This window comes from Drosophila arizonae, chromosome X (assembly GCF_054131065.1).
Source record: "Drosophila arizonae isolate 15081-1271.41 chromosome X, UAZ_ARI_1.0, whole genome shotgun sequence".
Classification (NCBI taxonomy): domain Eukaryota; kingdom Metazoa; phylum Arthropoda; class Insecta; order Diptera; family Drosophilidae; genus Drosophila; species Drosophila arizonae.
The window spans coordinates 25,602,094-25,618,488 of NC_142927.1; the positions used below are offsets into that span (position 1 = coordinate 25,602,094).

The 16,395-nt window shown below is 40.3% G+C and overlaps 2 protein-coding genes across 2 annotated transcripts; one reads left to right on the forward strand and one right to left on the reverse strand.

Annotated features, from left to right (window-relative positions):
* Positions 1–1,096: 1,096 nt before the first annotated feature.
* On the reverse strand, positions 1,097–4,747 carry Hex-A (Hexokinase A). Its single transcript, XM_089474415.1, has one exon. It carries the CDS (start codon positions 4,294–4,296, stop codon positions 2,644–2,646), a length of 1,653 nt encoding a protein of 550 aa, XP_089330541.1. The 5' UTR covers positions 4,297–4,747; the 3' UTR covers positions 1,097–2,643.
* Positions 4,748–9,278: 4,531 nt separating this feature from the next.
* LPCAT (lysophosphatidylcholine acyltransferase) lies at positions 9,279–16,338 on the forward strand. Its single transcript, XM_018015114.2, has 8 exons — positions 9,279–9,739; positions 13,594–13,739; positions 13,810–14,295; positions 14,361–14,498; positions 14,581–14,857; positions 15,066–15,167; positions 15,240–15,381; positions 15,449–16,338. Exons 1-8 carry the CDS (start codon positions 9,473–9,475, stop codon positions 15,556–15,558), a joined length of 1,668 nt encoding a protein of 555 aa, XP_017870603.1. The 5' UTR covers positions 9,279–9,472; the 3' UTR covers positions 15,559–16,338.
* Positions 16,339–16,395: the final 57 nt, after the last annotated feature.

Below are 16,395 nucleotides of genomic sequence, written 5' to 3' on the forward strand. Positions count from 1 at the left end.
ACTAAGGCGACAGTCATTGCAATTGTTGGCGTTTAATTTCCTATATGTAGGCTGCATTAATAGCCATAACAACAGTTGCTATTCTCGTCAATGTTTCATCAATTAGTATCGATGCGGCGGCTTCGCCCAGAGAGCCGGCGTTCAACAACTGGCAGACGTAACAAAAAAAGAACAAATGCAAAAATAAAATTGATACAATTGCGTCATGTGATCTTCCAGCGATGGCACGTGACAATTTCGCTTTCCAGTGTGTACATTCCTCTCTCTCTCTCTCTCTCTCTTCCCTCTCCCACCAGTCTTTTCTTGGCAGCTAGGCAAAAAGCAACTCTCCTGTTAAGTGCAATCTCTTGCACTTGCATGTGTGTGTGCTAGTGGCTCTCCTTTTATACCCTGTTGCAACTTGCAAGACGTGCCTGCCAGAAAGAGACAAATGGTTTCGTTTTCGCTTGTTTCTCAGCATGTTTTTAAATCATTTTTATTATTGTTTTTAGTTTCGAAATCATTTTGTCATCTGTTTCACTTGTTCTTTGCCCGCTAAATTCTGTTCAGCTGTTAAAATATTACTCTTACACTGTGGCTGTGTATGTGTATATATATATGTGTGTGTGTTTATGTGAGTTTCTCTCTGTTTGTGTGTAGCTTAACAATAAAATTTCTTCAACTTGGGTCATTGTCGCACTCATCTTGCGCCGCACTTGTATTGATCCTGTATCCATTAATCGATTAGTTAGTCATTCATTATCATTATCAGGGCTAACTTCAATTTTGTAACATTTTCATGAAAAATATAAACACGATTTTTGCTTAATTTTCGTTTTTTCTCTCAACAGTGAGTAGTGTTGTTGTAGTTTTGCATTTCTTGGCTAAATTTATTAAAAATACATGGCAAAAAAAAGTTGATTATATTCTTTGATTTTTTGTTTTTCTTCTCTTATTCATTTCTTTTTCATTTGTAATTATTTTTAACATGCAATGCGTCGCCTGCGCGCAGTTGCCAAAATACGCCTTAAAATACCAACAAACATGTGGAGAAAAATTGCAACAAATAAAAAAAGAAAAATACCACTGATTGCAGAAAAAAAAAACCAAAATAAAATTTACGCTTGCAGCTAGCAGAAAAATGATCAATTGTGTTTATATTTTATTTATGTGGGTGTATATGTGTGTGTGTGTGTTTTTTTTTTCTTTCTCATTTTTTCGTAAATGTATATAAGGTTGTCTCGTATATATTTAGGACTCTTTAAGGTACCTTTTTCTCATCGTTTATAACATTTAAAACTACATAATAATAAAGCACTAAACTAGACATATATATATACATATAGATATATTTATATATATATACATATATATATATATATATATATATATATATATATATAACTCTCAGCTGCATATACACATATATATAAATTTATATACACATATATATGTAGCAACAGTTTGCATATATATTGAAACAATATAAAAAGAATTGTTTAGCTGCTTATAAGATAGTCAAAAAAAAAAAAATAATAATAATGAACTAAAGAAAGACAAAAAATACATCGAAATAGTGGCTAAATAAGCTGTATGTTTTATAATATAACGCTTCACAATATATATATTTACTAGTTATAAACATTTACAATTACAAAACACATTCCTTGCTGTGTTTATGTTTTTCTTTTTCCAAAATTTTTTTTTTTTTGGTTTTTGTTTTTTGTTTTTTTTTTTTTTTAAGTGTTTAATTAGTAGTTTTTATAAACAACGTGCGATTTTCTAGTTTCCATTTTGTCTTGTCCTGGTTTAGGATATGATGATGCTTGTAGCACAGTATAACACTTTTTGGCGGCGCATGAAAGTGCGCTACACGTTTTTTTTCTTTCTTTCTTTTTTGCCTATTCTCCTCATTCTTGCTTAGCATTCACTTAAATTTTGTTTAAGGATTTGCCAATTCGTAATCGAAAAAATGTTTGATTTTTTTGTTTTTTTAATTTGTTTTGCCATTTTAATAAGAAATTGCCCGATATATTAAATTATATATCTTATAAGTGTATAAATATGCGTATGTGTATGTGGGTGTATTGTAAAATATATAACAATTGTTGTTGTTCATTTTTTATACAAAATCGAGAATCGATCATTCAACCAAATAAATTAGACATACAAATAATTTATTTAATTAATAGAGATATATGGGTAGAAAGAGATAGAGCAAAACTATAGTTACTAAAACAAAGTAACAAAAAAGAAAAAACAAAAATAATGAATGAACAGAATTTAAGAACAATTGCTAAAGCATACACATTCCATTATTTTAGCGTTTTTTTTCTCTCTTTTGTTTTTCTTTTTTTTTTTTTTTTGTCTAAGAACTTGCCTAATTTAAATACTAAGAAGCGCCCCGCGTTGGCGCTACCTGGCGGCAGCGAGTGGCGCCTCCGCAGCGGCGGCAAAAGGAAACTAACTCATTTTTCGCCTTAAGAATTTGCAATTCGAAATTCGAAAATTCGAAAATTGATCGAATTCGAACTCAATTGATTGGTTTTGCTTAGTTTAGCAACTGCGACGCGGATTCCGATTACGATAACGATAACGATTACAATTACAATTACAATTACAATAACGATTGCGATTGCGATTGCGACTGCGATTGCCAACCGTTTACTTGCTATTGAGTATGTCCTCTCGACAGGCAACCGCCGCCACTAGCGCCGCACCGCGTCCAGATCCATCCTCGGAGAGCATCAGATCGAAGGTGATGCCCGGCTTGATCAGCTGCGATATCTTCTCCACCATCAGATTGTGGAACTTGGGATGGAAACGGTAGACGCTGCCATCGACGCCGACCGTCACGTGGGGCTCGTCCATTTTGTTGATCAGCGTGGCGATGCCCGCGGAGACGAGGTGGGCCGCTCGCTTCGAGACGCACTCGCAGATGTAGCGGACGTTGGCGCAGTCACCATCGGTGGCATTGGAGAGGCCCAGCTCCTCCAGCACCAGGCGGCAGTTGGTGTATGTTCCGGGCTCATCGGCCTCAATTTCGCTCACGTATTTGGTGAAGAAGAGGCCGCGCGTGAACAGCACCTCCGATCCTTGGCCATTGAAGAGCACGCCATTCTGCGTCATCTTGACCAGCACCAGGCGCACCAGCTCGCCCATGTACATGCCCGAGATCATCTTCTCGAACGTCTGCTTGCCGGGATTGATGCTGTGGCTGTCGATGTCGTTGTCGAATTCGGTGCGCACAAAGTCGAGTGCTCCGTTGTCACCGAACGCGCCCCACTCCGTGTTGATGAGAACGTGCGGCTTGTTATTGTCGGCCATGTCGAAGAGCTCGGCCTCCTCGACCTTCTCCACGTAGCAGGCATTGGAGCCGGTGCCGACAATGAGGCCGATCTTGCAGTTGTGGTTCTTCCAGGCGCAGCTCATCAGGGTGCCCGTCGTGTCGTTGAGTATGGCACAGACATCGATTTGTACGTCGCCGCGGCGCGCGATCGCATCCTTGAGTAGCTGGACGACATCCTCGTTGACAACGCCGGCACAGTCGAAGCCCTTAGTCCAGGTCTCGAGCAGGCCCTTGGTCAGGCCCAGCTGGCGCAGCGGGAACGAGAACGTGAATCCCAGAGGTAGGCGCTCCGAGTACACATTATGCTCGGCCATAAAATTGGACAAACATTCGGCAATATGATCGAACAGCTGACGGCCGGAGCCGATCATGATGTGCTGCGGTATCGCATAGATGCGCGACTCCATCTGGAAGTCGTTGTTCTCCTGCAGGTGGATGAGAAGCACACGGAAATTGGTGCCGCCCAGATCGAGGGCCAGGAACTTGCCGCGCTCATTGCCATTGGGCAGATCCTGGACGTAGGTAACGAAACACTTGACATTCGCCTTGGCGTGCGTGTCCTTGGCCAGGCCGCGCCTCACCTCGTGCAGTATGCGATAGCACAGCTCCTGCACCTGCTCATCGGTTAGCAACAGCTGCTGACATAACTCGTGCACCATTTTCTTTTTTTCCGCTGCACTCGCACCAGCTGCTGATGTTTGTATTTGAATTGCATTTGCATTTGCGTTCGCTGTCGCCGCGGTCGCCGCAGTCGCCGAATTCGCTGCATTTGTCGCTTTACTCGTTTCGCTGCCGATAGTGAAGCTGACGCCGCTCGCCGCCGCCGTCGCCGCGGGCTGCACTCTTACATTGTCCGTTTCGTCGGTGCCTTTGCAGCCGTTGTGGCCATTCAGTTTTGTGGCTAGTCCGTTGCTATTTATAGAAACGCTGCGCATCGCGCCATTCAGCTGCTGCTGCTCTTGGTCCATGTCGTTGTAATTGCTGTTCCTTTTGATTTCGCTTTCGCTTTAGCTCTTGGCTTTAGTTTTGGCAGTCGCCTAACGGCAGTCACAGGCACTGGCACCAAAAAAAAAAGTATATATACTATATATATTTATTACAGAAACTTGTATTTTTGTGCACGCGCGTTTAGTTCACGTTTTTTTCGCTTGTTTTTCGTATTTCTGTTTTCTTTATTTTTTGTTGGCCGCCTTGTTTTTTGCTAGTTTTGTGCGAGATTATTGTCTTTGTTTGCTTGAATTTTTATTTAAATTTTGTTTCTTTTTATTTGTTTGCGATTTTCGCTTTTAGTTGACTTTGCGTTGCTTTTCTGAAATACTTTTTTCTTTTGTCTCGGCCGCTTTATTTTCGTCCGCTGCACGCGTCCACTGCTGTGAAACGTTTGTTACGGAATTATTCTCCGTGAAGCTCTGCCAGTTGCTTTACGCTGCTGCTACCGACGTCGAGCGTGCGCTGTCGCAGTCAACGTCAGCGTCGTTTGTGTTTGCCTGTGTGTGTGTCCATATATATGGTGTGTGTACGTAGTGTACTTTGAAGGAACCTTGAAGGTCAAAATTGACAATTCGTATTGGAGAGGGCAGCATTTTCAGCTGGGCCTGCGTTCAAGATACAATATCGTGTACGTTGGTGTGCACATTGAGGGAGAGAGCGAGAGAATGAGCGCACACAAACATACATACACGCACACATGCATACATATAGAGAACAAGAGAGCACATGTTGTGCCTAGGCGCTTCATGAATGGCTGTTGTACGTATTAGGGGCGGCCAACGTTGCGGGCAGAGGCAGCAGCAGCGACACCACTGCTCTCACTGAGAGACGAAGCGGGAGAGCGGTCAGGTGTGTGTCGCAGACATTTTGCCATCGTCAGCAAGCCATTGCACACTATACGCTCGCTTGGCTTATTGGTAAGCCCTGAATAGCTTGTGCATATCATATCTGTCATTTCATTGATATTTGTGAAGTCGTTAAATTAAAAGTTAATGAATGCACATACCTGTCTATGTATGTAATAATAATAATAATAATAATAATAATAATATAATGCTATAGAATTTGAATATAGTTTAAAGTTTTGCTTGGAAAGCAGGTTATTCAAATGTCGGTATAGACTGAAAGTTTCTCAAATATTTCTGCGACTCTTTTTTGTATTTTCTGTTCGCTTTGTTACTACTGCTGTTGCCGCGTATAACAGTTTATGCTCAGTTTACAAGAACAAGTTTGCATAGCTGCTCGCTGCCATCCAGAGCAGGCTCTCTTTGTTTTCTCCTTGACTGTATGTGTATATGTATGCATAATCATACTTACATACATAGTATGTATTACATACATATAAGCACACGGCATGGAATTTTTTGTTGATGGTCGTTGCCTGCTTTTGGCGTTCGTGGGGCTCGTCTCGCACTTTCCGTTGTTGGTGTTAGCCTCCACTGCCATTGCATGTACAGATGTTTGTATGCACAGGCATGTATGTGTATGTATGCATGTGTATAGCAATGTATGTACATACATAGATATGTGCGTGTGTTTGTACACACGCATACGTACATACACATGTTTGCATTTGTACATGCTTCTATATCTTACGTGCCGTCGTTGACGTTCGCACGTTCCAACAACACTCTGAAACGCATTGCCCGACCGACCGACTGTGCCTTTGTATTGGCAACTTAACTCAGCAGCCTTCCTACCCCTCTCTCTCTCTTGCTCTGGAACTCAACAAACATTTCCCTAACCTCGCCAGCGCTCACCTGACTTTTGCGCTCACTAGTTCCAAGGAACTTACTTTTCTGCTGGTTTTGTTTTTGTAATGCTCGTTACTCTTATTATTTCTTGCTCTTTGATTATTAGACTTAGGGTATGACACATTTCTGCTTACCGAGACCACTTAACATGTGCTACACATGTGTGTGTGTACATGCAGTCGTGCTTATCACAAATGTCTATGTTGTGTATGTGTGTGTGTATGTATGTAGTGTAATTTGCATGTTGTTGTTATTGTTGAAAGAGGCTCGGCTGTCGCAATGTGGTTTTTGCTATTGCAACGACTGCTAGCATTTGTCCCCATGTTCACTCGCATGAATTGCAACAACAGTAATGACGTGATCATGTGAGCTGTGTCTTTGGCTGTGTGAGTGATAGTAGGCGTAAGTGACACGAATACATGTGAGCATACGCGGATGCATGTGCATATGTACATATGTATGTATGCATATGCCCATATGCTATGCACTTACATAAATATGCTCATACACACATATGTTTGTATGTATGTATATTTGCCCAGCAGACACACGCCCACATATTTGTGTGTATGCGTGTGTGTGTGTCATGCATGTAATCAAATTCACACACTAAGCGCGACAGGTTCGCACGTGTCTTTTTTCAACTAGTTTCTTGGCAAAACTAAACAACAATTAAAAATATGATATTTGTATGAATACATTTAAATTGAAAACAAATGGCTTGGAACAATAACAAAACAGCATACTTGTGTGTGCATACATATGTGTGTGTGCGTGTGTTTGGGGTCTACATTTTTGCTGTGAACCACCAGCAAAATTATAAAATTTTTTATCTTTTCAAATACTAATACATATTGTACATACATACGTATATACATTACCAAGTGGTTTCTTATCTGGCTAACGGAAATTGCTTAGAAAAAAATGAAATACAAAATTCAAACGACGACAAAATTTTGTGGGCGTCGTCTGTGCCTAGTCACAGGGACTGGACGGGTCTACTGCGTAGGTCATATAGTCAAACACATATGTACATGTACATATCTGTGAACGTAATAGAAATTAGACGATAACATGTATGCATTCATATGCACATACAGTATGTATGTAGCATGCACCCGTACTTTGCCAGCTTCTGTGTTTGTATGTAAGAAGGCGAGAGCCGCCCCACTGCAAGACACTTGACTGCATTAACTGTAATTTTATAAAAATGTGACGAAATCCTGTTTGTGTTCATTGAAACCGGTTCGCAACGCATGAGGCTGTAAAGGCAAAGACTCGAACTCTTTGCGAACCAGCTGAGCTGAACCGAGCTCAATTATTCAAGAGTTCCGCGAACCACTTAATAACCGCCACAGACAACTAAAATTAGAGTTGTTTATCTTTGCTCTCTCCTTGTGGCGTCCGTCTGCTGTTGGTTTACAAAGCACTGCAGTCGCTGCCGCTGCTGCTGCCTCTGCCTCTGCCGCTGGCCCCAGTTGCCGTTGTTGCTGCTGCTTAGTAAAGTTATTTGTTGTCCGCAATTGGGATCCAGATTTGGGGGCTCGCCCCGTTGTATACACACATACAGACATACACATGCGCCTACATATACACATTCGTTGCGTGCATGTGTTAGTGTGTGGAGGTTGGTCGCGCCGTTTTGCGCTTGCTCATCGTCTCTGCCGCCTACGTGTGTGTACGTGTAAAAATAATACACATGCATATGCACATATATACGTACATTCTTACATATATTGGTGGGTGTGTGCGTGTGTTGTACATACAGAATAATTGATTTTTTATCGTGCGCTCTTATATTACATTTCGTTGTTGTATTTGCTGCCACGCGCAGGGCCTGCTGTGACGTCAATGATGATGACGTCGTAAATGGTAAGATTTGTGAAACTCGCCCAAGCCCAAGGGTCAATGCAGCGGCACCTAACGGAATATTTTTGAATGTCGAGTAGACGAAAGAAGATAAATAACGAAAGGCCTTCGATCTTTCTATCTCTTTGCCTCTGACTGAACAAAGTCATTAATTATAATATTCAGATTTTTGGCAACTTAAAGCGATTTCACGTGACGCTGCTGAGACTGTCTCCCACGCAGTCAGCGCTGGTTCGTGCAAAAAATGGCTAATATAAAAAACTGGCAGACCACAAATCATTAGCAAATAAAAAACAAAAAGAAAACAAGCCAAATGCCACAGCTCAAATACAAAACTATCAAAAATTGTTAAAAATAAATACAGAAAAATATACATATAATATATGTATGTACATATGAATATGCGTGCAGCATGCCAGTGCCTGTAATATAATGTCAGAAGAGGTGTGGCAGCTATTGTATCATTGTATCATTTTATCAAGCTGATAATATTAATTTGGTTTTAATTACTTATAATTTGGCCAGACCAGTTGCCGGGAAGTAGCGCCAATTTCACAGCGCATGAATTCGTCGGCGATTCGCCCCAAACTCCGATTGCATCAGCCTTTAAACTTCGGCAAGGTCAAACGCACGCTCGCGTATAACAGAAAGAGTTCTGCGATGAGCCACACACCACCTGGGCCCTTCAGCCCCCTGCAGCGTCGCTGTCATAACAATGGTTTGGGTTTAGTGCCCAAAATAGAGCGAGTACGGCAATGTGAGTGAGAGAGGAAACCTGTTTTGCATGTGGTATGTGTGATATTTGTCCAAGTACTACCTATGCATGTATAACAGAAACAGGTTGGCTTACATTTTTTAAAAGCCAGCTCTAAAGCACACAAATTTAAAGGCTTATCGTCGCCCAAATAAACGTCGGAGTCAACGGTAAACAGTCACCTTGAACAAGTTTGGATTTTAACAGCACGTTTTAGACACATGTGCCACGAGCTAGTCGCGAGATTAGGCAAGGCCATGAACTGCCGGGTGATACATGTTATTAAAAAGCCGAAGAGACGAAGGGCGCTCAATCCTATGTTAGCATAATCTACATAAATATATATGTACATACGTATGTATATGTATATGTATAAGATTGGAATTAATCGTAAATGGCTTATCTCAAAACAACACTTGAATGCTGTTCACAGCAACGGACATTTTGAGTTTGAAAACGAATCCGAATTAAAGTGTGGCAACGGCTCGAGTGTTGCCAGACATGCATGTTTTTGAAGTTGTGGCAATATGGTGGCTTGCCCACGCGATAGGTATCGAGTTATCGATTAGCGTATCGATACAGTTCAGGTTACCAAACACTGTTTTGCCCAGTTGACCAGCACTTCAGTTAGCTGGCAACGCAAAAAGAAACGGAAGAGCGGGAGGTGCTGATTGTTGTTTTTTTTTTGCGCCACACACTAAACACACCAGTCCGTGAAAAGTCAAACAACAATATTTTGCAAAAGTGCGATTAGCAAGTAAAGTGCAAGTGCGAACAATGACAACGTCCTCAATTAAACGACGCCGTTCCCCCCACGCTGCTCCCGCATCGAATGATGGGGAAAGCCTGGAGAATGACAGCGACAACAACAGCAGCAGAACCGACAGCAGCAACAGCAGGGCATTGCCCAACAATCGTATCAGCATCAGCAACAACATGTCCAAGCGCGATTCCGAGGAGGACAGCTGGGCATCCAAGGGCTATAGCTATATCAATCCGTTTGTGCATCGCATACAAATCGACGATCATATTGAAGTAGCCAAGGTGAGATTTCCGCTTTACGTTCACTCGCACTCGCACTCGCACCCGCACGCCTTACCTTACCTTGTTCAAGAAAAAGAAGAAAGAAAAAAAAACAATATTAGCTTAAACACAGCTGACGTCGGGCTGTGTGGAATTAGAGGGGAGTGACTACAAAAGTGGTGTGAAATGTTATTTGAATTGTTGTAGTATGTGTATAGTTGTTATTGTTATTGTTATTGTTGTAGTTGTAGTTGTAGTTGTAGTTGTTGTCGTTGACTAATGGCCGACCCACACATGTACACAAACATGCATATACATATTTCAAATGCAATGTTCTATATATATACATCCACACAAACACACACACATACATAATAAATACACAAGTACATAAGCACGTATGAATTAGTATATGTGAGCATAATTGCACTTGACCAAGTTGAGCCATCGAGGATGTCGATAGTCACACGTTTCATATTATCGATATATGTACTTTCTTTTGCTGGGGCCTCTTTTATCTGTCATAGTTTCGCACGATGCCCCGGCGCCAACGTCGCTGTTAACGTCAGCGACGAAGGCGTCGCTGCCAACTTAGCTGTGAAGACAAAAGCAGCGAAAATCGTACGATTTTTCATGTTGTCGTCTTATAGTTGCTGTTGTAGTTGTAGTTGTAGCTGTTGTTTTTGTTTGTTGTTGCTTTTGCTTTCGTTTTTTGCCGGTTCCTTGGGGCGTTTCGTTGCCATGTAGTTGTAGTTGTTGTATGCTAGCAACCGTTACTTATTTTTATTTTTGTTGCTGTAAGAGCACGCCTTCTGCTTTTTGCAGCTATTCTAGAGATGGGCTTGTGCCAAGTTTAGCCAACACGAACCGCAAGTCGAAAGCACGCACGATCAAACGATAAGCAAGCAATTCTTTAATATTTATGAAAATATATTTATGAATTTATATTAATAAAAATGCCTTTCTTATTATTTATTTAAATAAAATAAAAACGGAATGAAATCGAACAAATATGTTTTATTCAGAATATCTCATTAGCAGTGTCAACTATATGTATGCATGTGTGTATCATCTCTAAGTTGGTATGTCAGAAGTGTTGCCGTTGCTAGTTCTGTTATTGCCTGCCTAAACACACCCCCACCCCCATCCACACCTGCCTATCTACGTAGTCTAGTCTAGTTGCTATTCGCAACACGTTATTTAAGCAGCAAACGGAATTTCGCTGTAAATCTGTTTGTTTATCTTACAGTTAAGTTTTTGCATATTGCGTGGGATGGTGGAGGGGGCGATCGGGGCTGGCTGAGGGTATTGGTGGCGGATTACTCACTCTAAAATTTTATACATACATATGTACATATATAAATATACATGTGTTACTAAATGAGAGGTTTTTATGATTAAATCGGCTCATTTGGCATAGCTAATTGTTCAGTGTCGTTCACATGATATATGATATGATATATATGTAGGTTTATATATGTACATATCATATATCATGGCTGAATCATATATGTATAAGATTGTAGACCAGGAAAATGTGGCTCTAAATATAAATATTGGTATATTTTGTTATGTTTTATTTTCAGATATATTAAAATTATATATAAACTTATACTAAGAATTTATAGTTATATTTGTGCATAAGTATGTTTCTATACGCTGATCATTTTTACCTTATCTCTGAACATGTCATAGGCTAATGTGCGCTTTCGCTGGGTCCATTTTTCATTTCAGTATGACGCATCAAAGTTTTTATTGATTCAAAATAAATACAGTTGAAATCGGAAGTACTAGAATGACCTTTAGCCTGGCCCACATATGTATATGCATGCATATACATATACATATACATATACATATACATATACATATACATATACATATACATATATATTCATGTACAATTATGCATATTAGTGAATAAAGCTCATCTTCAGGCCGAAACTAGTTTCAGCTTGCTCTAGTTGCCTTGATCACCGAATCAAGGTCGAGGCAGGCACTCGCATTGGCCGTCTCAAGATCTCTTAATGATATGCTTAGTCAAACATAAGCGCAAAAATATATGAATATGCATATGTATACGTACATACATATCCACACAAACATACACATACTATTGTCTATCCATATGTTTTTATTTTTCATGTATAATTTGACTAACTTTGGCACACTGCGTCAAATATATCTAGGTACATACATATGTCTCTATGCATCCAAGTTCGCCGTTAGTTAAAAATAAATAAAATTTAATTTTATTTACTATGGTATTATTTTTAGCTATTGTAATTTTAAATTTAAATTAAATTTAAAATTCACATTTCCATTTTTAAAACTGTCAACATATTCTTTTTGAGCTTATGCATTGTTTATAAAAATTGATAGCAAGGAATTTTAAACTATTTTATGTATATTATATATAAATATAAGTATGTATGCGCATATATGAACATACAACAAAAAAGATTTTCTAGCTGACACTGCTCGACTTCAAAATACCCTGTACCCTGCAAGGAGCTAATCTTCCAATTAATCTACGCTTTACTTACTTTATATAATATATCTATTAATCTATATCAAAATTTCAGAATATGATATAGATAGATAGTCTCAAGATTCATAAAGCTAAGTTTCCAAGTCCAAGTATTCAAATTAGACTTAAGAAACGAAATTTAGATTTTTGATCTTTGTCGATGAAAACAAAATGGTATAAATTATCGAAAGCAAATAACTATAAACTATTTAGCTATATATATATATATATATATTTTTTTTTTTTTTTTTGCATGTAGTTAGATTTTTATGGAGCGAACTTTTCGAAACACAAAAATATGAATTTTAAGTAAAAGACCTAATTGGATTCGATGTCAAGATTTTGCTATTTATGTTTGTATTGTTCATACTTAAGTATTATCGACATTAATAACATTGTAAGCGCATTTTCATTTGTTTCCGTCAACAGCGTGTTTCATTCCCATGCGTTTCTGTTGTCGCTTTTGTATCTTGATATTGGCAGTTCTGGTCAGTCAGAAAGAAGAAGACGTGCTCGATGATCAAGATGTATTTAATCAAGACAATGGTGTAACAGGTGCTCATGAATGAATGCAGAGATTGTAAACAATTTTATTATTTTCATTATGTTGCCCATTATTATATTTTTATTTTTCAGTTAAAATAAGTATTGGGATGAAACAGAAACGGATATACATATATGAATATCTGTCAAAAAATTGAGTTAACAGTTGAAACAACAGTTATCTTCTAGTCGTGCACTGCCGACTAAAGAACAACTATATAGTTCATATACATAGTTCATAGTTCAGTATTTTAAAGCTGATACCTGAACCTCTGTCCTAATGACTCGCTGCTCTACTAAGCCGATTTAAAGTGATAAAAAATAGTGACATTTGGCTTTGAGAAACAAAATATATATAAATGTAAATATAAATATTGTACATGGATTTAGTAATATAGCTATAAATATTCAAGTCATGTAAATTAGTTTCTGATATTGAAATCGACGTCTAGAACTTTCCCTTTCCAGCGCGATGTAGTCGCGCAACGAATATGATTTGGAAATACAACAGGAAAATGCAGATAGTGTAATACTAGAGACAAAGCTGAATACTGAATGCTATAAGGAATGTTGAACTTTAGCGCACACGTCAATTATTTGACTTTGGCGATCGAGTTGTATTTGTATTTTCTGTTTGTTTTATAAACTTTCATTGGTCGTTTGTCGTCTGTCGTCTGTCGGCTGGGAGATATCAAAGTTCAGTTTGAAAACGGTTTGCCTTATCGTATCGAGAGGCCACGATAGGCGCGCTTTGAATTTGTGTTTTGTCTGCAGAGGCGCTAATCACCGTTATCTATTGCAGATCTATGTGCTGACCGTGCTGTTGCTGCCCATACGCGTGGTGGGATGCGTCCTGTCGCTGCTATCGGCATGGATGTTCGCCTGCATCGGCCTCTATGGCATGTCCATGGAGGAGTTGCAGGCCAAGCCGCTCAGCGGCTGGCGCAAGTAAGTCGCAGCTTAACTGATGGCCAGTCCATTCACTCAGAGATTGATATGTCTTCTATGCTCTCGGCAGGCTAATGCAGTATTGGACGGCACGTGCCATGCGCATGGTATACACGTCCGGATCGTTCCACTACATCAAGATGAAGGGCACACCGGCCACCTCGAAGGAGGCGCCCATATTGGTCGTGGCGCCGCATTCGTCGTATGTGGATTCCATTGTGGTGGTCTCTGGCCATCCGCCGTCGATTGTGGCCAAGCGTGAGACAGCGGACATTCCGCTGCTGGGTCGCATCATCAACTACGCCCAGCCCATTTATGTGCAGCGCGAGGATCCCAACTCCAGGCAGAACACCATTAAGAATATTGTGGATCGTGCCCGCTCGCCCGAGGACTGGCCGCAGGTGGTCATCTTTGCCGAGGGCACGTGCACCAATCGCACGGCGCTAATCAAATTCAAGCCCGGCGCCTTCTACCCGGGCGTGCCCGTGCAGCCAGTGCTGCTCCGATACCCCAACAAGTTCGACACCTTCACCTGGACCTGGGATGGTCCCGGCGTGTAAGTGCAGTCAATTCAGCTAGACATTCCTCTCGATCTCCTAACGTTTATTCCTCAACAAACAGATTGCGCTTGCTATGGCTGACCATGACACAGTTCTATAACCGTTGCGAAATCGAATACCTGCCCGTATACACACCGTCGCCCGCCGAAATGGCCGATGCCAATCTCTATGCCAACAACGTACGCCAAGTGATGGCCGCGTAAGTTTCCAATCTGGAATCGAGAGACATTTATCGTATATTTATATATATATTTATCGCATATCGTATTTTGTATTTGTAGCGCATTGGATGTGCCCACGTCGGACTATTCGTTCGAGGATGTGATCGTGATGAGTCGGGCGCGTGAAATGAAAATACCATTTCCCGGCGACATTGTTGAGATCGAGCATACGCTCGATGCCCTAGACCTCCTCGACTCGAAGCGCGACATGGAACTGTGCGAAAAGTATCTGACGCTGGCCAACCCAGAGAACCTGGACATAATCACATTCGCCGAGCTGCTCCAAGTGGACCTCAAGAACCCCGATTTGCACAAGCTCTTTGCTCTGCTCAATCATGTAGGTGTCTATAAATATAGAGTGGAATCCGGTTAATGCGACGAGAATTCTGGCCCCCAGACAAACGTATACGAATAAGCTTATGTGGATATAGACTCTTCAAGGGACTGTCGCTATTTCCGGATTCTACAGATCTATATTTGCATATCTATATTTACTTATTCCCTGACTAATATCCCTTCATCGACCTTGCCTTTCTTATCTCTAGCGGCACAAGGGCACAGTGAGTCTGAAGAGTTTCCTGGTCTGTTCGCTGTTTTGCAAATTGAAAAATGACGAAATCATAGAGTTTCTGCGAGCACTAATCAAGGTAGGAGTAGCCCTGGATGGATGACCATATGGGAATCGCTGATCTCATATTATTGCTTATATTCCTTAACAGCTGTATAGTGAGTCGAGTGAAAAGATTAGCAGGGAGAATTTCACGCGTTTGATGAAGCATGGCGGCAGCAAGATGACCGAGCAGAAGACACAGACGCTTTTCTATGCCCTGGACCCCGACAACATTGGCTACGTATCCTTCGGTTAGTCCTGGATCCCAATTAGCTGTATAATGTGTGAAAACTAACGAGAAATTCCTTTGATTCACAGATAAGTTTGTACAGTATACGGAGCAACAGCCCAGCTATAAGTTTCTCTATCATAAGTCGGAGCACATAAGGCGGACGAAGAGTAGCAAGGCCACGCCCACAACCAACTGAACAATCCAAAAGAATGCATTTGGAGGCTGCAATAAAACTCAAGCTGGTTTTACAGATATTCGGAGATGTGCTATAGGCAAGCGGCAACCGGCAACATGCAACACGACACAGAGCGGAGGAGAAATAGAGATGAGAGCGAGGTAGAGAGAGACAGAGATAGAGATAGATAGTGGGAGATAGAGAGGGTGAGAGGGTGGAAGGGAAGGCGAACGACAGAGAAAGTGTAGCATAAGCAAAAAGTTCAATTGTAATCTAAATGTGTATGTGTATACAGATATATACATATGTATATCTATATATGTTTGTATTAATTAATTTATTTATTGTGTACGTGTTTGTTGCCTACTGTAATTAGATTTGTATAGCTTGAGAAAATGAGAGGGCTGTGTAGACAGGTCCAGAGAGAAAGAGAGAGAGAGAGCGAGAGCGAGGGAGAGTTTTGCTGGCATAGCATAAATCTAGGTATATATGTATATGTGATCTATGGACCTGTCTGCCGCTTCAACCAATTACCTTTATGTGTACTTTTACTTTTAACGCAAGTCATTTCATTATTGTGATTCTAATTATATATATATATACATATATTTTGCGAATTATACACTGTATATGTATGCATGCGGACTTTTCACTCATATTCCATGCGGACAGACTTTTGTTTTTGTTTTTGCTTACCTCTCTAGAATAGAACATGTTAAAATTAAATGTGAAATGCCAAAACCCCAAAAACACAATATGAACTGTAAATGTCTAAAAAAAAAAAAAAAAAAAAAAAAACAATATATTAACTTATCTTTACTTTAGTTTTACTTTCTCTTTGTAATTCAGATCTTTAGT

Excerpts from the sequence above, each read along its gene's own strand:
- Hex-A (XM_089474415.1), bottom strand. The coding sequence starts at position 4,296 with ATGGACCAAGAGCAGCAGCAGCTGAATGGCGCGATGCGCAGCGTTTCT.
- LPCAT (XM_018015114.2), top strand. The coding sequence starts at position 9,473 with ATGACAACGTCCTCAATTAAACGACGCCGTTCCCCCCACGCTGCTCCC. Across the intron at positions 15,168-15,239 it reads TTCTGCGAGCACTAATCAAG|CTGTATAGTGAGTCGAGTGA; the intron begins GTAGGAGTAGCC and ends ATTCCTTAACAG. Across the intron at positions 15,382-15,448 it reads CATTGGCTACGTATCCTTCG|ATAAGTTTGTACAGTATACG; the intron begins GTTAGTCCTGGA and ends TTTGATTCACAG.